The sequence below is a fragment of the Haliaeetus albicilla genome, chromosome 24 (genome assembly GCF_947461875.1).
Source record: "Haliaeetus albicilla chromosome 24, bHalAlb1.1, whole genome shotgun sequence".
In the NCBI taxonomy this organism is placed as follows: Eukaryota; Metazoa; Chordata; class Aves; order Accipitriformes; family Accipitridae; genus Haliaeetus; species Haliaeetus albicilla.
In genome coordinates this window covers 16,726,956-16,747,351 of record NC_091506.1, presented here as the reverse complement: position 1 = coordinate 16,747,351, position 20,396 = coordinate 16,726,956, and the positions used below count along the sequence as shown (strand labels likewise).

Genomic DNA, 20,396 nt, shown 5'->3' with positions numbered 1-20,396 from the left:
AATTCTCAACATCATAGTTTCTAAATCTGTATGCACTCTGACTGAACGAGTGGGATCTCAGTGGGCATAAAATGCACCCACACAATGTATATATAGAAGAAAAGTGAAATTATGAACAAAATTAACAGGTACCTGAATCAGAATCTTACCCAAGTTAAAGAGAGTACTCATGCTTGTCCTACTTTTGCTAACATGGTGCCAAAAATACCAGCATTCACAGCTCATACTAGTAATTTACAGACTAGCACTAAGTTGAGTTCAGCCCCAAGTGCATCTTTACGAAAATCCTGATTTACGTGGTTTTAGAGTAACGCAGATCAAGAGAGTAATTTTCAATTACATCTGCAAAACCTTCACTTATAGCTTAATAAAAAAATGTGAGTGCTTAATACGAACAGTATCAAATGTCTAGAATATAAAAATTGTTGTTGAAACAACTGATATTTCTATTTTTGACACATGTATACTATGATTTCTTTCCCTATATGTTCATTTTGGAAAATACAAATTTTCCATTATTTTCTTACAACCTTGAAAACATATTAAATGTATTTCATTAGATGCTTTGGTCCATCAGCAACTATTGGTCTAGGAGTGAACTTAGTACAAGTTCGGAAGGTCACTGTGCTAGTTATTTCTCATAAATTTAACAGGTCCAAATTTCAATGCAGCAGAAGCCCAGGTCTACCTAGAACTGCATACATAAAACTTCAATTTTCACCACAGATCCAGTTCGGATTCTGAATTTCATGCAGGCCCGAAGTTCTAATAGGAAGGACACCTAATTCATACCCTTCCATTTAAAATTGAATTTTCTACCTGCTAAAGGATTTCTCTGAATTACTTTCTTTTACAACTCAGTTGGAAAACTTTGGGTTCAAATTCTTTTTTGAAAATCAAGAGTTGAGGCCTGAAACAGATTTGTAACTCAAACAAATTTATAAATCTAAATATGCACCTCACAATCACAGCTCCCAGCAGAACATTTCAAGTGCTGAAAATTGAAACTTGGAAGTGTGGTTCTAGGAGACAATTTAGGTAACCCAAAGGAGTTTTATCTTCTTAAATGAGCAAAGACCAAAGCTAATTGGCTTTTACACCAACACCCTTTGCTGCTTGCTAAAAGACTTAAACTGGATTGAACTACACTGCAATGAGGTGAGAGGACTGATTTTAAAAAGAAAAGAGGATTGTAATAGAATCCCTCCCTTAATGACATATACAAGCCATAATCTGATATACTCAGTCTCCACTACTAAAGCATACTCTATACTGCTGCAAGTTAAGTTTGCAGTTCTGGATGAGACTACACGCGTTTATGAAGCATCTTTAAATCTTTACCAATATTACAGGTCAAACTTACTATTTTGCTTTAAACAAAAAAACCCAACCCTCCTCCAAACCATACTCTTAGCCAAAACTATTAAATCAACTGAAAAGTTGATGGATGCAGAGAGCCTTAATTTACTACCCCTGTCAGCTCTCCCTCTCTTTCTTTTCCCTTATAAATACCTAGAGGTTTTTCAAGCATGAATGTCTACGGGCATTTTCCTTCTTGGTATGCAAGTCTGCTCCTGTTTTCATGGGTGATGTCTATGCATTTCATTAAAAAAACCACAAAACTCCCTTCTCTCCCTCAAACCAAATTCAAAACCCAATATGATCCGACATTTATCAAACAGTTATTTTGTGAAGCAAAGACCAGAGAAGGTAATGCTAGTGAGGACCTTCAGCCTGTTGCTCTGAGATGTGCTGGCTACACTGCAGCACACTTTAAGTCTTACAGAGAGGAGCCAGGGGCTCTGGAGGTAACAGGAGCCAAGAGGGAAACAGCAGTGAAATACCTCAAAGGAGTTAAAGGGTGTTCCTCTAAGAAGGTGACATGGCTGACAGCCCAGCTGAAGTGCCTCTACACCAATGCAAGCAGCATGGGCAACAAACAGGAGGAGCTGGAAGCCACCATGCTGCTAGAAAGCTACGACCTAGTTGCCATTACTGAAACTTGGTGGGACAAATCCCATGACTGGATTGCAGCTATCAATGGCTACAGGCTGTTAAGAAGGGACAGGCGAGGAAGGAGGGGTGGAAGGGTTGCCCTCTACATCAAGAAATGAATAGAGTGTGAAGAGCTGTCTCTGAAGAATAGCCATGAGCCGGTTGAAAGTTTATGGGTAAGAACCAGAGACCAAGGCAACAAAGGGAACCTTGTGGTTGGTGTCTAGTACAGGCCGCCCGATCAAGAAGAGCCTATTGACAAAGCCTTCTTACTCTAGCTACAGGAGGCATCACTCTTGTAGGCTCTTGTCCTGCTGGGGGACTTCAACCACCCTGACATCTGCTGGAAAAGTAGCACGGCGAGCTGTAGGCAATCCAGGAGACTCCTGGAATGCATCGAGGATAAATTCTTAAGCCAGGTAATAGACAGTGCTACCAGAGGGGATGCAATACTGGACCTGTTGGTCACCAACACAAGTGAGCTAATCAGTGATGTCAAGACTGGAGACAGCCTGGGCTGCAATGATCATGCACTGGTGAAGTTTGCAGTCCTGAGGGATAAGGGTCAGATGAAGAGCAAAGTCAGTACCCTGAATTTTAGGAAAGCAAAATTCCAGCTCTTCGAGGAGTTAGCCAACAGGACCTCTGGGAACCTGCCAGGGATGAGGGAGCAGAACAGAGCTGGTAGATCTTTAAGGACACTTCCCATAGACTGCACGAGCTCTCGATCCCCAGGTGTAAGAAACCAGAAAAGGAAGGAAAGAGACCAGCATGGATGAGTCAAGACCCGCTGATTAAACTAAAAGGCAAGAATGAAATGCACAGGCAGTGGAAGCAGGGACAGGTATCCTGGGAAGAGTATACGGACACTACTTGGTTGTGTAGGGATGGGGTCAGGAAGGCCAAGGCCCAGCTGGAGCTGAACTTGGCAAAGGATGCAAAGAATAATAAGAAGGGCTTCTACAGATATGTCAGCCAGAAAAGAAAGGTCAAGGAAAGCATACTCCCTCAGTGAGCAAGACTGGCAAACTGGTAACAACAGACAAGGAGAAGGCTGAGGTACTCAACAACTTTTTTGCCTCAGTCTACACTGGCAATCTCTCTTCCCACACCTCTCGAGTGGATGGAGCACAAGATGGGGACTGGGGGAGCAAAGTCCCTCCCACTGTAAGAGAAGATCAGCTTTGTGACCACCTGAGAAACATGAACATACATCAATCTATGGGACCTGACGAGATGCATCCCAGTGCCCTGAGTGAATTGGCTGATGTAGTTGCCAAGCCACTCTCCATAATATTTGAAAAGTCACGGCAGTCAGGTGAAGTCCCTGGTGAGTGGAAAAGGGGAAACACTACACCCATTTTTAAAAAGGGTAGAAAGGAGGACCCTAGGAACTACCAACCTGTCAACCTTACCTCTGTGCCTGGGAAGATCATGGAACAGATCCTCCTAGAAGCTATGCTATGGCACATGGAGGACAGGCAGGTGAACTGAGACAGCCAGCATAGCTTCACCAAGGACAAGTCCTGCCTGACCAACCTAGTGGCCTGCTATGATGGAGTAAGCTACATCAGTGGACAAGGGAAGAGCTATGGATGTCATCTATCTGGACTTCTGTAAGGCCCTTCACGCGGTCCCCCACAACATCCTTCTCTCCAAATTGGAGAGATATGGATTTGATCAGTGGACTGTTTGGTGGATGAGGAATTGGTTGGATGGTCACATCCAGAGGATAGTGGTCAACGGCTCAATGTCCAGATGGAGATTTGTGACAAGTGGTGTCCCTCAGGGGTCCATATTGGGACCAGTACTGTTTAATATCTTCAGTGACACAGACAGTGGGATCAAGTGCGCCCTCAGCAAGTTCGCAGATGAGACCAAGCTGAGTGGTGTGGTTGACACAGCTGAGGGACAGGATGCCATCCAGACGGCCCATGTGAACCTCATGACGTTTAACAAGGCCAAGTGCAAGGTCCTGCACATGGGTTGGAGCAACCTGTGGTATCAATACAGGCTGGGGGATGAAGGGATAGAGAGCAACCATGTGGAGAAAGATTTTGGGGTACTGGTGGATGAAAAGCTGGACATGAGCTAACAATGTGCACTCGCAGCCCAGAAGGCCAACTGTATCCTGGGCTGCATCAAAAGAAGTGTGGCCAGCAGGTCGACGGAGGTGATTCTTGCCCCTCTACTCTGCTCTGGTGAGACCCCACCTGCAGTACTGCATTCAGCTCTGGAGCCCTCAGCACAGGAAAGACATGGACCTGTTGGAGTGGTCCAGAGGAGGGCCACAAAAATGATCAGAGGCATGGAACACCTCTCCTATGAGAACAGGGTGAAAGAGTTGGCGTTATTCACCCTGGAGAAGCGTAGGCTTCAGGGCAAACGGCGCCTTCTAGTACTTAAAGGGGGCTTTTAAGAAAGATGGGGACAAACGTTTTAGTAGAGCCTGTTGTGATAGGACAAGGGGTAATGGTTTTAAACTGAAAGGGGGTAGATTTAGACTAGATATAAAGATGACATTTTTTACAGTGAGGATGGTGAAACACTGGAACAGGTTGCCCAGACAGGTGGTAGATGCCCCATCCCTGGAAACATTCAAGGTCAGGTTGGACAGGGGTCTGAGCAACCTGATCTAGTTGAAGATGTCCCTGCTCAATGCAGGGGGGGTTGGACTAGATGACCTTTAAAGGTCCCTTCCAACCCAAACTATGATAGAATAGAATTACATAACAGCTTCACAGTTTAATTAGTACTTTGAGGTTTCTGGTTTTTTTAATCAACACATTAACTGCTCTAGTAGTAAGAAATACTGAGGTAAGTTGAAGCAGTTATTTCAAATCAGTGACCTTCAAAGGCATAATAAAACAAAAATATTTATTCCTTATAAAGTGTTTTCTAGATTGGTGGACAAGAGCATCTGTGCAAGAATAAGTATCATTAGTTTCTCATTTTAGGGACTGGGAAACAAAGCTACGGTAAGCACACGACTATCCTTATTACAGAGGACGTCAACTGCAGAGATGGAAAGGAACCTAAGCTCCTCACTTTCAATCCAATCCCTTTATATCACTCTATGCTTGTAGAGTAGAAGGGAAAAGTCCTATTTAATAAGGCCAAACTGATAAAAGAGAAAAAAGCAGACAAGCTGATGAAGGCTTAAAATCTTTCTCATTCTTTTCAAATATGTGTCTGATAAAATTGCAAATATGACTTCTTCCTATAAACAGTGCCACTGTTATACCATCACAGCTATATTACTGATTGTCTCCACAAAGCATTATCAGTTTGACTGCCAGACACTTATCACTAAAGGGATAGGAACTGCTGACAAATAAGTCAAGGCTGCCCTTACCAATAGAAACACCGCAGTGTGACCCACAGAGATTGATGTTACTCTCGGAGATGGCAGCCATACGGATCTGGTCAAATGCCCGTGTGAAGAAGGTAGCAAAGGTGCTGGCAAAAGCAACAGTTCTGTCTCGAGTGGCACAACCAACTGCAATGCTCACCTGAAAAGAGGGAGATTGTACAAGAACAGTGAATTCCTCATTTGTCAATTGTTTCCAAGAGATCATCTGTGGGACTTCCTACTGCAAAACTTTAGCAAAAAGCTTTCAATGCAGATAAAAAAAGATCTCTGTCCAGTCCTGCTCCTAATTGTTGGCCTTTCCAAAAAGAAAAGGAGGCAACTCACTCACCCAGTATCTATCCTCCAGCATCTCATCTGCTCTTTGCCTCAACTGCTAGCTGTTGTTGTTGATCCTTATTGGCAGCTTCTTTTCTTTATCTGCTCCAAGCAGCCATTCACAGAATTTTTAGACTTATCCCCCTCTTTCTTTTCCTGGATCAAAGGCTTACACTTTCAGTCCAAAGGACATGGTTTTACTATCTCCAGCAGACAAAAAATCATACTAAATGGGAATGGATTTACCTGTGTTATTTGGACTGGTATTTACTAAAAGGGCCCTTCTTCAGCAAGATGGAAATTAGAACAAGGTCCTTAAATTGTTTACTGCTACATTTACCCCATTTATTTTATACAGAAATTCTTCTGCTCTTTGTGGCAAATTTCTCCTAAGCTGATGTAAATCCAAAATGCCTGACTCAAGCTCATGAAACTGCCCTAGTGTAAAATTTACAAGAGACAGCCCATGGGTTCTTTGGTTATAAATCATTAAAGACAACAACAAATTTCTGCCTGAATTTGTGTCTTTAATTTCATTTGCTTCAGTGAACCCATACAGGTGGCAACCAAAGACTCAAACAGATGAGTTATTGAATTTAGTCCTTTCTGTACAAGTGTCATCAGGCTAAATTTATTAACTGTTTCTCTGTCCCCATCTTTATACCCCAGTCTAGTGTAGAACTCATTGTCACATTGTGACATTCCATTTCTTGTGAAGAAAAAAAACCACCTAAAAAGTCTTTTCAGAGTTAAATCTCTACTAATCACACTGTGGAAAGTATTACTGTTGTTTACATGTTGCCATGTCCTTGTGTTCTGCTGAAATGCAGACAACATGACCACAAAAATAATAAGAAAAAAAGAGGTAGATTTAGGAATCAATGATTAGAAGCACTCCTGTTGTATTGTATTTGTAAGCTTTTGCCATAGCCTAGTTTTTCCCTAAGAAGTGAACAAGTCAAATTAAATATCCATGAATACACATATGAAAAACAAGTATTAAAACCCCACTCTCTGAAGACTCAGACTGAATGGTCTCAGATCCTGCTGTGTAGTATCAGTATTTCATACAACAAGAGACCAGTTACCATGTTTTGTTCAGCAATGTAGCATTCAATGTAGCGATTCGGATGTTCTTTCTTAAAAAGCTCTGAGAAGGTGGAGTTCTTTGTGTCTCCATCCAAAGCAATCACTCGATCATTAGCATGGCCCAGTTTTGCAAGTGCAACACCATAGGCTTTGCGGGTAGCCCACTAGGAAAAGAAAAATATAGCAGTACTGTTATAATTTCCTGTTTCTAGAAGCTTTTTTTTCCCCCATTTTCTTGTTTTTCCATGAGTGCGTGCACATACAACTAAAAAACACCCCAAAACACAACCAGAAACATTTTAAATGTTAGCAGTACCAAAAGTACATATGAGAACACTGACACACAGAAGAGTAAATAAAAAAGGAAAAATACAGTGAAGCATCAGGACACACATCTGTGCTGAAATCAGCAACTCCCTACCAACCCAGGTAGGAAATTTTGAAAACCTTGGTTTCCAATCATGGAAATTCACTGAACCTCATGGAGTATCTTTAATTTTAAATACACATAAAATAGTTTGGATAATTGATAATGATCACAAAATGAAGAAGAGTGATTTGAGTCTTGATATTTTAATATATAATTTCAATACCCACTGAGTTGAATGTCTGTGTCACACCACAGAGGTAGGTGTTTTGCAGGATACTCAAAATAGGAGAGTAGAGGTGGGTAGTTGAAATCGTGGCAAGGGATAACACAAAACCTCCTGTCATCCATTAAGCAGTCTCACACTTCAAAGATATCTGACAAACAGTGACAAAGGAGGGGAGTACCTTTTCTCCCACTTTGTAAGTTGGTGGTGATGGCATCTTAATATTTCTAATATTTACTACAGGTGCATCTTCTTCCGGGAGGGCTGGAGAAAGCTTTTTCTTATTTTGGATTTTGTCATCTATTTCCTGAATGACTTGTTCAGCCATGTTTTTTGGAAGGGGCTTTCCATGCCAGCTTTCCTTATCTTCAACACCTGTGTATTTAAAAACCACATTACAAATAAGAAAAATATAAAAACTATTTAAGTTTTTAGCTGCAGATTTTACCCAGATAAAAGTGCAGTGGAGTATGACAGTCTAGTATAGTCTTCCAAAGAAGAACTTCCTTATTATTGCTACTGTAAACAACTACAATAGTATTCAGTTACATTAAGACAGACATGTTTAAATACATAAGAGAAATAGTCAAATTCCATATATTCCAAACCAGTGATGAAACTCCAGCATATACCGAATTGTACTGAATTTTTTCCAGCAAATACTGAAACTGTTTTTAAATTGGTACCTAAAAGACCTGGTCCATAAGTGTGGCAAGAAGTAAACAGCAAATCAGTGTGAACAATTAACATGAAATTTCAACAGTTAGGCCTAAATAAACAAACTCAGCTAAGTTTCAAACAACAGTTAACCAAGCTGTCTAATTCAAACAAGACCTGACGTTTTACAGCTTTATTTTAATAGATTCTTATGACTCTTATCTTTGGGCACCTGGCACTAACAGCAAAATTACCTCTCTGGATGATATGCTGCTTTTCACTGAGTAAGTCACTAAGAATAATGAATTTTGCTTCCTTACTCAATGGAAAGGAATGAAGATATTGACTCCTGTTATTAACATTTATCTGGTCAGAAAGACAAATTTACAGAGTGCTGCTAAAAGCTGTAGCTGAACATAATCATGGCAACCCCTGACACACTGGATATGCATTCACTCCATTCTGTGGATACAATAGCTAGCACACATCTCACCTGCAAGAACGAAAAGCATTTTCTTAGCACTAACGCTGTTGAGAAGTATAAAGAGTTTGAAAGACTTTCTGCATTTTATTGCTCAAATGTGTACGTACACACCTGTCCCCTAGACAATGACATTTAGGTAAGTTTCATACCACGTGAAAACTACAAAAGGACCTTAGAGACACCACGAACTCCAAAATTCCAACAGCTGCTAACCTATGAAATAATTTCTATGGACTACTGTATCCTGTATCTCAGCGAATTACACATCAGATCATATGAAATAACCTTAGTATGACCAGGTAGCTTATGTACCATGTCTCATGCAGCTTTGTCAAAACTGTAAATGCAGCATCCCTCCTCATTTTCTATGCATTTATACTGCCTGGCTGGTAATAAGCACACCCAGTTATCTGCAACACAGGGAGAAGAGAGCTTCTGTGACAAAGTTACTCCCTTCTCAGAGTAGTCTCTGTGAGTCTAGGGATCAAGAGCAAGCCAAGAAGGGTGCCCTCTTTTGCTAGGGCAATTTTCAAGACCAAGTCATACGGTCCAACGTTCCCTCCTGCCCCCAGCCATCTTCCAGACTAGAAAAGACTTTTTAAAGAATAACAACTCAAGTACAGCTGACACCAGAGGAAATCCTGCTCTGCAACTGGGGATCTGCAAAAGCCCAGTCAACATGGAAGTGCGCCTGGCTGGGTAACGTCAAGAACTGACAGCCACATCTTTGCCTGCTTCCAATGAAGTGTCAATCTAATGTTCTCCATAAGAAAAGGCAACAAAGGAAAAAAACAATAGGGTAAAACCCTGAGTTTTCAGCTTGTATGGTAGTATGATCAAGTAAAAAAGCTGATAGGATACCAACCTTTTTCTAACGTATGACATATTAAACTTCTGTATTTTTTAATGATTGCATCTTTATTGCAGCACTATGTACATATTATTATATACACACATACATGCAAAGCAATAAATGTTTTATTACCTGATATGCCTTTGCCTTTAAAAGTCTTTGCAATGATAGCCGTTGGCTGATGTTTGGCCTGGCCAAAGGCTTTGCAAAGTTCCTCCACACTGTGTCCATCAACAATGATAGCATGCCAGCTAAGAACACAAACAGATCAACTGTTTCTAAAGGGTTTTATCATGTGACACTCTTTGGTAGTTAGCAATAACAATAATGAATACTAACTTCATTCTAATGCAGTGTCTTTTTAAGAGACCCAAAGTATGCCGGAAACATGAACTAGCATTAATTTCAGATCACAAAATATCATAGTCCCTTTTTTACAATGCAAAACGAGTCACAGAGGGATTAACAGCTACTACTAAAATTCACAGCCCACAGATAACTAAGTTATCCTACATTTCTTCAGACATAACAGCCATTTTTAATCACAAGAGCAAATCAAACATCTAGAAATCAATTAAAAAACTGACAATGAAAGTTTAATGCTCCACCATAATTTGCATAGCTGCTATTGTATCTGACAGTTTATCATGGATTTTTGCATCTACACAGAAATATTAATTTCTAAACTAAATGAAAGCCAATACACATAGAATTCTCTTACGAGTAATGGTTTCCACGCCCTTTTTTCTGATCTACTTGCTATGACAGTATATTTGGTCACACAAACAATTATAAAATCTACATTTAGTGAGACAAAAACTGCTTTAAGATACTCTAACAAATTTATCTGAGTAAGTAGACCTTTTTTTTTCCCTATAAACTAAAAATTCTGCCACTTTTAATATTCCTGCTGTACTAATAACAACAACCAATATCAGGCATTATGAAAGACCATCTTTCTTGGTGATGGTATCCTTTAGAGCTGAAAGCTCATTTGAAAAATTCTGAAATGCAAATAAAACATACAGTTTCAAATTGGAGGCTATACTGAACTTCTTCCAATCACATACCCAAAGGCTTCACAGCGTTTCTGGTAAATTTCAACATGATGCTGCAGAGGGGCAGGGTCACTTTGTCCAAGACGGTTAACATCAAATATAGCAACGAGATTATCAAGCTTGTAAAACCCAGCAAAGGCCATTGCCTCCCAAACAGACCCTTCAGATAACTCTCCATCTCCAAGCAGACAATACACTCGATAGCTAGAAGAAGAAATTAAAAAAAAAAAATTAGCACAATTAAATCAAAAGCAAAACCCCTATAACAATTCATAGTGAGAATTTGCTGCTTTGTCTATCCCAAATGTAACTCCCATTGCTCAATGCATTCACCTCAGATAACCTTAGACAAATTAAATTAAAATACTTTCAAGCTGTTACACATGAAAAAAATAAGATGAGAAATACTGTACTCCTTTTCAAACCTTGGTCTCAAAAAAATCAGGTCTTAAGCTTTTGCAAGGCTTGAATGAATAAGCCCATTAAATCCTGTCACTGTGACTCAGCAAGATCACTAACAATGCACGAAAGGTTACTGTCTGCTTCCTCATTCCTACCATACACTCTCTGGAAGGACGACCAATAATTTAACTTCAGGAACCTATAAATTGGGGATGAACTAAACTACAGATTAAAGCATGTTGCATAACCAAATTCAGAATCAGGAAAAAGATAACCAACATGATATGACTTTGTAGACTATTTCCGAACACTGAAGCTTTTTATTTAGGTAAAACTCAGTTAGCAGGAGTACTGTCTGATCTCTACAGAATTCAGCCACTGTATTTTTCTTTTATTATCACTCTCTTTTTTTTTGGATGACAAAGCTTTATAAATGGTTATTACCTATTAAATTTAAAAAAGAATAGTAAATTAGCCTTCAAATATATAATCTTAAAACAAAATAATCAAGATAGCTGTTAGCGATTATTTTTTTTTACTAGACATTAAGCTATAACAGACTTTTGATCTGAATCCCACCTGCCTTTGGCTAAATCTGAACTCCTACATAAGCTGCTCCCCAGTACTCCATGCAAGACCACCTTTTTCTTGTGTCATGTAAGCCCTGGTTAGATTTTTTCCACACGTAGCATCTGCTAAACTCGATTAAAATCAGCAAGTCATCTTTCACAGAAATGATTTCAAGCTAGTGAAGTGTAGGACACATTAACTGGGCAGCCTATGCTCGAATGTACTAGAACTGTCACATAAAATATATCAACTACATCAGGCTATTTTCCTCCTCATACAGATTTGCCTTTAGACATCTACTTTTCTTGTGCACAAAACAAATGGCAGAAGCAGACATTTTTGTCTCTATGGAGTCGAGTGCATTTCTGATAATATTTTGAAGCCCTACTTTATGATTCAGTGGTGCTATTACTGACCATAACAGTTCCTTATCTAGATACATGTTCTCCATTATTTGTCATCTGACTTTGAACAGATGCATCTCTAGTTTGCGTCTTCCTTCTAAAGGGACACATGCCAGTCTCAAAACGGCTATCAATTACTCTCTGGAAGTTAGAGGCTGCTCCAACAACTTATGTCTTCTCTGTTCAGGAACATCACCTTGCAATGCTGTCAGGTTACAAAAGGAACACACATATGCACCAATTCTTGCTAATCTTTAAATTCTTGATAGTTTCATTGGCAATGGCTTTGTAATTATCAGGCTAGTAATCTATCATTTAAAACCTGAATTTGAAATTAGATTTGGGAATGGAGAATAGAATAAAGGAGGGGTTTTTATTTCCCCAATTGAGATAAGAATATAATTTCTTTTCACAAAATATTCCCATTGAATGCCTATAATCATGAAATATGAAGATGGAATTACCTGGCTCTGTCAAAGAATTTGCCAGTGTATGCCATTCCACATGCAGCACCAAGACCCTGACCAAGGGATCCAGTAGCCACATCAGTGAATGCTTGTCTCTGAGAATAAAAAGACAACAATTATTTTACAGTTAAGAAACAGAGGAACTAGATTCCAGTGCTAGAAGATGATTCAACATACATCAAAATTCAGCTTCTTCGCCATAACAATACAGAGCAATTCCCTCCAAATCTTGCCTGTTCCCCTTCTTTCCCTGCAATGCATATACCTTGATGATCAGTGTCACAAGCTAACTAGGCTTTCTGAGAGGGAATGCTACCTATGGCCCAGCAATTTCTCAGCTATGCCTTGGATGGCAACAGTTAAGAATTGATGGTTTTGTGTAAAAAATCAATTGAAACAACTGGCTGGGAATGGAAAGACCAATGAAGTGACCAAACTGGATATAAACTCTTGAAATACCTTAAAGCTTCTTGAAGGATGAGAAAAGCCACGCTGGAACTTTATATAAACTTTTTTAAAATGGAAAATATTGACAAACAGGACTGTAGGGGAACTTTACTACAACAATAAAGCTCGTTTTTACATGTTCATTCAAACACAGACACTGATTCAGTTGTGAAGCTATAAATATCATCATCTTTCTTATAAGTCTTTATCTTTCTTGCTCTGTAGCTGGTAACCAAGAATTGCTGCAAAATACATGCACTTCTTGTTTTACAGAAAACACCATCTTATATCAAAGGTTATGAGCACTCACTGGTACTGGGTGTCCTTCTAAGACAGAATCAATTTTCCTCAAGTTCAGTAATTCTGCTTCTTGTAGAAAGCCAGCCTCTGCCCAAACAGAATATAAAATTGGTGCTGCATGACCCTAGAGAGAAACATAAATTTTAAACAAAGCACAAGTTCCACAATATCCCAGTATCAAAGCAAAATTCTACAAAGCTGACAAACCCTGGCAGCAGGTTCTTACATCCATTAAGAAAGCATCGAATTATAAAACAATTTTACACATAACATTCACACTGATGCTTTTTTCCAGTCCCCCATGCCCCTGCTTAGAGCATGCCAGATAGCTGACTACAGTTAAGACAGAAAGAATGCAGCACTCTCGAGGGCTATTTAGGATGTCCTCAAGAAAATCAACATGGGAGAGTAAGAAGGCCTCTCTCAGCCATGCAGGTCCAATTCAGAAAAGTAGTTTTGGTATCCAAATAAAAAACCTTGATTCAATTTGCTTAGGTACCAGTTTTAAGAACAGAGCACTGTTAACTAAACCAGTGAACAGATGCATGAGCAAGTATTGTCCCATTAGAACTTCTTCAATACATATGAATTCAAAGTAAGATGCAGTGACTGACAGGCAAAATTTTAAGCTTTATACACTCAGATCCTTGCAGCCAGGTCCAACTGGACAACTGCAAAGTATTAGTCATCTTCAACCCATGGAGTCATTAGGAGACAAAAAAGCATGCAAAAGCTTGAAGCCATTTACCAGCTCTGGGCAGAAACCCTGATTAATTAGACAGAGGTAAAGCAAACGTGAAGAGGCGACTCTCTTATTGTTTGCGACCTCAGCATTAGCTGCTTGCTTCTCATCCAATTACTTATTTCAGAATGGCAACACTTGTTACATCCAACGCAGGGATATACACCATCAGCTATGCAGCCCTATTGTAAGACACCATGTGAGGAACTTGACTCAAAGATGGAACTTGCCTCACTGGAATACTTCATCTGCCAGTTTTTACATCATTATGTTTTCTGAAGGCCCCTCAACTGCCTTTATGTCATATGATCAAAATGTCCCTTGTGATTTGCAAGGGCACAATGCAAAAGGGGAGAGAAACACTAATGGCTAGTCCAGATTGTGGTTTTATGTGTTTTCTGAACCACAGTGGCTTCAGAAGTAGTATTGACTTTAACATCATACTGGCACAGCAGGAATGCAAACTACCCACTAACCTACCATAACTGTTTCATATAATGCTCTCTGAAAAGCTGACAGTAATTAGTGCACATTGTGACGTGACTATAGGCATAACAGCACAGCTGCATTTAACAAGTAGAGCACAAAAGCTAATTGCGACTTACTCATTAGAAAATTGGTTATGCCAAAATAAAACAGATGTTAATATTTCTTGACAGATTCTATAGACAATATAGTAACATTTATTATTTAATATTAGAACAACTTCACATAGTGAAGACTTATCAAGACACACTATACAGACACTTTTTAATTATTTTTGAGTTATGCTACACCTTAACTCAACCAGCTTTTATTTGTCTTTCTGAAGTAGACAAATTCCAAGCTCTCAAATATTTCCAACCAATTTCTGTGGAGATGCAAGCATAAGTAAGCACAAGTCAAGGAAGACAAGTCAATTTAATTTACAGACAGACAGCTCTTCACTAGCAGACTGCAAGAGGATAGCATAACAGTTACCTTACCTTTGAAAGAACAAACCGGTCGTTGCTGGCGTTTCTGGGATCTTGCACTTTGTATCTCATGGTATGGAAAAACAGCACAGACATAATCTCTGCTGCACTGCAACATGATGTAGGGTGGCTACAAGTCAAGACAGACCCAAGATTACCACTTCTCATTATTGTTTGCTCAGGACCATATCTTTAAAATATCATTTAACCAGTCTCCTACTCCTCAGCATTAAAATACACAGTCTTAAGTGTTTTTGATAACCCATCCCATCTACCATTACCCCAATGCCAATTAGTAGTACTTTGAGACAAAGGAAGCCTTCTTATCTAGTTGAAGTGGATGTTAAAAGATAGACCCTGGTGACAGCTCAAGGACATATCTTCTAGAGCTCTCTGTTCTTCTTCATGACAAGGAACACCACCCTAATCGGTGACTGTGAAGCACAGGAAGCAGTATGACCCTGTGCCTGAAATCATACTCTACTAATTTATCTGACAGCAGAAATTCACACTGATGCAGAGAAAACAAAGACAGCTTTCCACAGTACTTTAGCCACTCACTGAGTGAAGGAATTAAAAGCATGGAATCATGACTTGTTCAGGCCCAGTTGCACAGGCAGGGATTGGTAACACAAGATTAACTTTTGCAGAAAGTTCTGGAACATTTAGAACTGTGTAACATAGGTACCATTTTATTTTACCATGTCAGAGCTGATAGAACTAGAATTTCTAGAGAGAGCATCAAATAATACAATTCCTGTATTTCATCTTCTACTGAAAATGGACACAGAAATTTACTGTCTCCAGTAAACACCTAGACACACATTGTAAAATACCAATTTGCTTAATCTCTGGCTAAGAGAGGAACCAACATTTTCTACATTTACATCTATATCAGTTTGAAATACTGAACTAGTTGGTTTATCAAACATTTATAAGTATCTGAGATAGTCTCTCCCATTGAACTATCTGGGACAACTTTTGCAACAATTTTCAACAGCAGCACAAATTAATACTTCAACTATAACTTGCTTTAGAAACACACAGGCCCATTTCAGAAGCAACTATGCCATATAGTACCAATAAGTGAACATAAAGTTACATGAAAGGGGTTATTCCCAAGTGGCAATATTAAGTTATTTCAACACAAGGTATATTTCATTTGAAGTGTAATAGAAGGGTATACAATTACTTTTATTTATCTACATTACTGTAATTTAAATAATGATCACTGTAGTTCTTATGCATCTTGAAGAGATGGCACTACTTGACCACTCGAGTGTATCAGCCTTTGCTTTTCACTTGCAATAAAGCTTAAAAGGGGTAAGGAGGCTCTTGAAAAACCTTTACTGAGTGCGGAAATTAGCATTTTTCAGATTTTACTGGTGTAAACAGGATCATTCTTGACATCAGTGGTTGCTACTGAAGTACAGGAAAGTGAATAATGAACAGTAAGAAGGTTATGGCTGCAGAAATCTGCACCAGCTTTGAAAATAATTTGCAGTCACATCTCACTTTCTCTTCTACCAATGTTTATTTTTCATCTTTAACACAACACTCTTAAAATATTTGACCCTACTTGTAAAACAGGACAAACTTACTATGAAAGTGTCACATTTTGTTTCCCGCATGTACATTTACCATGCATGTTAGGATTAGACAACACTTTCACTAGAACTTTAATCCAAATATTCTCTTCTGGTAGTAGTAAACCTTCCCTCCCAACATCCCCAACAATGCTGTAATAAGAATAAAAACATGCAAAACACTAGCAAAATATGAATTACGGTTAGTGTCCATCCCTTAGTAAGTACTCGCACACAGGGAACCAAAAGAATTAGCTTTAAACCATGGTTCAAACATATTAGTAAATATTTATGTATTTGAGTTAATTAATAAGCCTTACATGCTTGTTTAAAGCTTTCATTCCTTTAATTTCATTAACTTTATACTTAACCATACTTCTATGAACTCCTGGTCTTGGTAAAAAAAGTTTTAAACAACCTAAAATGGTAGCATGTGGAAATAAAAAAAAAGTAGAAAAATTTAATAAGTTACCTGAAAATTGGGGAAAAAAAATAAACCAAAACCAACTTGTTAAAACTACAGGTTAATTAAATGACTTCCTACGAACAGAAATTACCCCAAATTTAACTACATATCAGATACCAGAAATCATTCTAGAAATCAACTACACAATTTATTTAAATACAGCCATCTTAACTACAGCTACTGGTCTTCTTATTAGCTCATACTTTTCTAATAAGTTCTGTTAAAAGAATTCCTTGTTAAGCCTAGCAAAGTGTATTTGGATTACTTGTACAAGGGGAGAAAAAAGCCCACAGCAAGTCATCGCCACTATTCTCACACAATCATCCACATTTTGTTCCTGATTGATAAACAACCTAGAACTTTGTGGTGGTGGTCAGATTAACATACTTGTCTGCCAGTTAGCTTCTGCTGAAGAACTGCCTTAACTTTAGTAGGAAACCAAACTAAAGTACATTAGAACACTGAAATCCTGGATCCACAGAAATTAAGATTAAAATAATTACTCCAGCATAGTTTTGCAGGGGTTTTTTTATTACTTGCATCAATTTATATTAGCTCCATCTACACACATCTACACATTTCAACTAAAAAGAATAGTGGTGGAATGTTAAAATGGAATACTGAGTGAAAGACAAAAGCTAAAAAATTAAAGGAGAAAATAATCTGCAACAAGTGATCATATCACATGTTATGAAATTTAACTGCCTCTTAAAGAGACCCTTGCAACTTCCACTTTTTAGAATGTAACCATCTAATTCTAGGAAGCCAGGCACTGTTTCAAAACTGCAGAAATTTATCATCAGCTACAAAAGAGACTCTACCAGTTTTGATGAAAATATCTGCACTACTTATCTAAAAGAAAAACTTCTTCCACGCCCAAAAGCAAGCATGTTCAATCTTTACAACTAACAATCAAATTTTTTCCCCAACTAAGGCATTTTAAGCACAAAACTTTTTTCCAGTTCACTGAATTCTTCCACTACGGCTGGTAAAGTACTCAAAGTGATATGTTTGGGCATCTTCAGGATCAGACTACCTTACGTTTTAGCTCTTGTCCAGACAAAGGCTGTACTTCCTTTAACAAAAGTTAGTACAAGTAAAGATTGCAAGAACTGGTGGGTCAGATCTACCACTTGTGCTACAATATATGCCACAGTTTACAGAAATTACTTCCTTGAAAGAAGTAGGCAGGTCCTGTTTTGTTTGAAGTGCTTTTATTGCAAGTATTTCCTTCAGTTTTACAAACTACACCTTTAACAAACGCAAATTTCCTTAAAGTCAATGCAAGCATGACAATTTTCTTAATTAACTGTAAACTTCTGTTGCATTCAAACAACTTTCTACACTCTTAGTTTATACCAGCAATTTAAGCAAAGCTTGCTATCTCATTCAGGTTTTGGAAAACCACAACCAGGCTGTGTAAAAATTTCTGACTCTACACAACCCTAGTGCTAGAACAAGATAGAGTGATCAATGAAATGCCTTTGTGCAAGAAGTACTCAATATTGTAACATACACGAACCAGGAATAAAAAGCTTAAGTAAAATTACTTTTACTGTTGCTTCATCAGTATGGGGAGAATAGTTTTACTATTGAATCTTACGGACCACAGAAGAGAAGCAAAGGCTGTAGCAAGGCCCTTATTCTTCAACAGCACATTAGACAAATCAGAGGAATCATTTTATCTGTAGATAAGACAACTGATACCATACATCTCTGTGGCCTGCTTAAAATACACACTAGAAGCTCAAGACTGAAACCCAAGCTCTACTAAGTAGATTTAGCACAATTTTTCTTACCTATGATTTCACACAGGCTTGTATAATACTGCCTGCACATTGTAGCTTTGAAACAAATCAAGAATTAAAAGAGCAATTGTTGGGTATCCTGTACTTCTCTCTCCAAACTGGACCAAACAAGCTACAGCTTTGTAAAAACCCACTCCTGCGGCTAGCTGAGAGGTTCCTTGTGTCCCAACACTCCATTTTACAGCAAGAACCAAAGCAGCGTTTTCATTTGCTCTATGCAAAAGGAACGAGTAAAGTTCAGTTTCTGTATGCTTTGAGAAAGAGCCATGTGAGGTAGCCCATGCCAGACACAGGATGGAATGTGTAAGGCAATTCAAAGCAGCAGCTTTAAAATACTTTAAACACCACCTTTCTCCACAGAAATCTCAACATCCAAATGATTCCTTCAGATTTTTGGTTTGTTTTTTTTTTTTTTTTAAACGCTACAGCCAGTGTCAAAGAGGTCCAAAGGAGGAAATTGCAACAACATGGGATATATTAAAAAAAAGAAGAAAAAAGCAAAATGGGAAAAAAAAAAAGCCAGCATTCTATATGGAAGCACTCAAATGTATTATTCAAGCAGAAAAAGTGGCTTTAATTTTACACGAGTAAAAGCGGATTGTTTGCAGAGATTTTTTTCCATAGGTAAAGCATGATCAAAGGAAGGATAACCCTGGAATCTGCACACATCAGAGCCTACGCTAAATCCTGTCCAGAGGCCTGAATAAACTGCCCATTTGAGACCGCGGGCATTTCACAGATAATCCCACTTGGGCTCACTTGAAATTCTGTGCAGAATTAGTTCCAACTGACGGGCACGAAATGAAAAAGAAACCGCTTGTGCCTCAGGCACAAATTCTTTGGTTTTCAGTCCTGCATCAACTTAGCATTCCCGGCCTCTCTCCGCAGCCACAACACCCGCCGGACCCGGCGACCGACGTGGCCCGCGGCGGGGCGGCTGCTGCCCCCGGGCCGGGCCGGGCCGGGCCACCTTCGGCCGCGGGAGCCCCGCACCTCACCCGCGCTCCTCGCCACGGCCGCCATTTCCAGATGTAGCACCTCCACATCCAGCAGCTTCGCCAACACCCCCGACGTGCCGAGGGGTGGGGGGTGGGGGGGTGTCGGGGCGGGTAAAGGGAATTTGCCCGCGACCCCCGCGGTATCATCGCTCCCCCCCCACCCCCGCGCTCGGTCTCCCTATCCCCGCGCAGCGCACGTCCCGCCCCGGGGCCGCCTCAGCCCTCCCGCCCAGGAGGCACGGATGGGGCCCCAGCATCCCCGCCCGCTCGGTATGCTGCACAACGGGCAGAAAACAGAGAGCGGGGCGGGGGGGGGGGGCGGCTCTACCCTCACCGGTGTGTCCCCAGGCAGCGAGTAACGGGCTGAGGGAGCCCGGCGCAGCCCCTCCCAGCGGCACCGCGCCTCGGCCTCGCCGCTGAGCGGACGCACGACCCTGGATGCGGGTGGGGATGCTGGCCGGCGGGGCGGGCACCGCGGGGCCGGTCTGCGGCCGGGGCTGGCGCGCAGCCCGCCCGCCTCACTCACCCGGAGCCGGCCGCGGTCGTGGCTTTGATGGAGCTGATGCGGAGCCGGTTGGCCGTGTCCTTGAGGGCCTGCAGGGTCTGCTGGTCGGGCTTGTGGTAATCCTCCATAGGGGCGAATCGGCAGGGCCGCGGCGACAGCGGGGCTCGAGCGGCGGTGGCACCCGGGGCTGGGCAGGGACGGCGGCGCTCCGCGAGGGCTGCAGGCAGCGCGCCTCAGCCGGGCCGTGCGGTGGGGGCGGAGAAAGAGATGGAAAGGGCAGCCGCCCCGCCTGCCGCCTGCGCCGGACCCGGCCGCGCACACCGCCGCGGCC

The 20,396-nt window shown here is 40.5% G+C and overlaps 1 protein-coding gene across 2 annotated transcripts in view; it reads right to left on the bottom strand.

The window, feature by feature from the left end:
- TKT (transketolase) overlaps positions 1-20,396 on the bottom strand; it is a 28,783-nt gene extending 8,387 nt beyond the window's left edge. Inside the window, exons 1-9 of one of the 2 annotated variants that reach the window (XM_069812346.1) lie at positions 20,087-20,396; positions 14,715-14,832; positions 13,018-13,131; positions 12,258-12,355; positions 10,430-10,621; positions 9,492-9,610; positions 7,547-7,740; positions 6,772-6,936; positions 5,351-5,507 (exon numbers count right to left, since the gene is read on the bottom strand). In XM_069812346.1, coding sequence (XP_069668447.1) covers positions 5,351-5,507; positions 6,772-6,936; positions 7,547-7,740; positions 9,492-9,610; positions 10,430-10,621; positions 12,258-12,355; positions 13,018-13,131; positions 14,715-14,832; positions 20,087-20,193 — 1,264 coding nt within the window. In that variant the 5' untranslated portion in view covers positions 20,194-20,396. Of the gene's footprint in view, positions 1-5,350; positions 5,508-6,771; positions 6,937-7,546; positions 7,741-9,491; positions 9,611-10,429; positions 10,622-12,257; positions 12,356-13,017; positions 13,132-14,714; positions 14,833-16,664; positions 16,688-20,086 lie in introns of those variants that run through there. The other variant, XM_069812347.1, reaches the window with a different exon arrangement.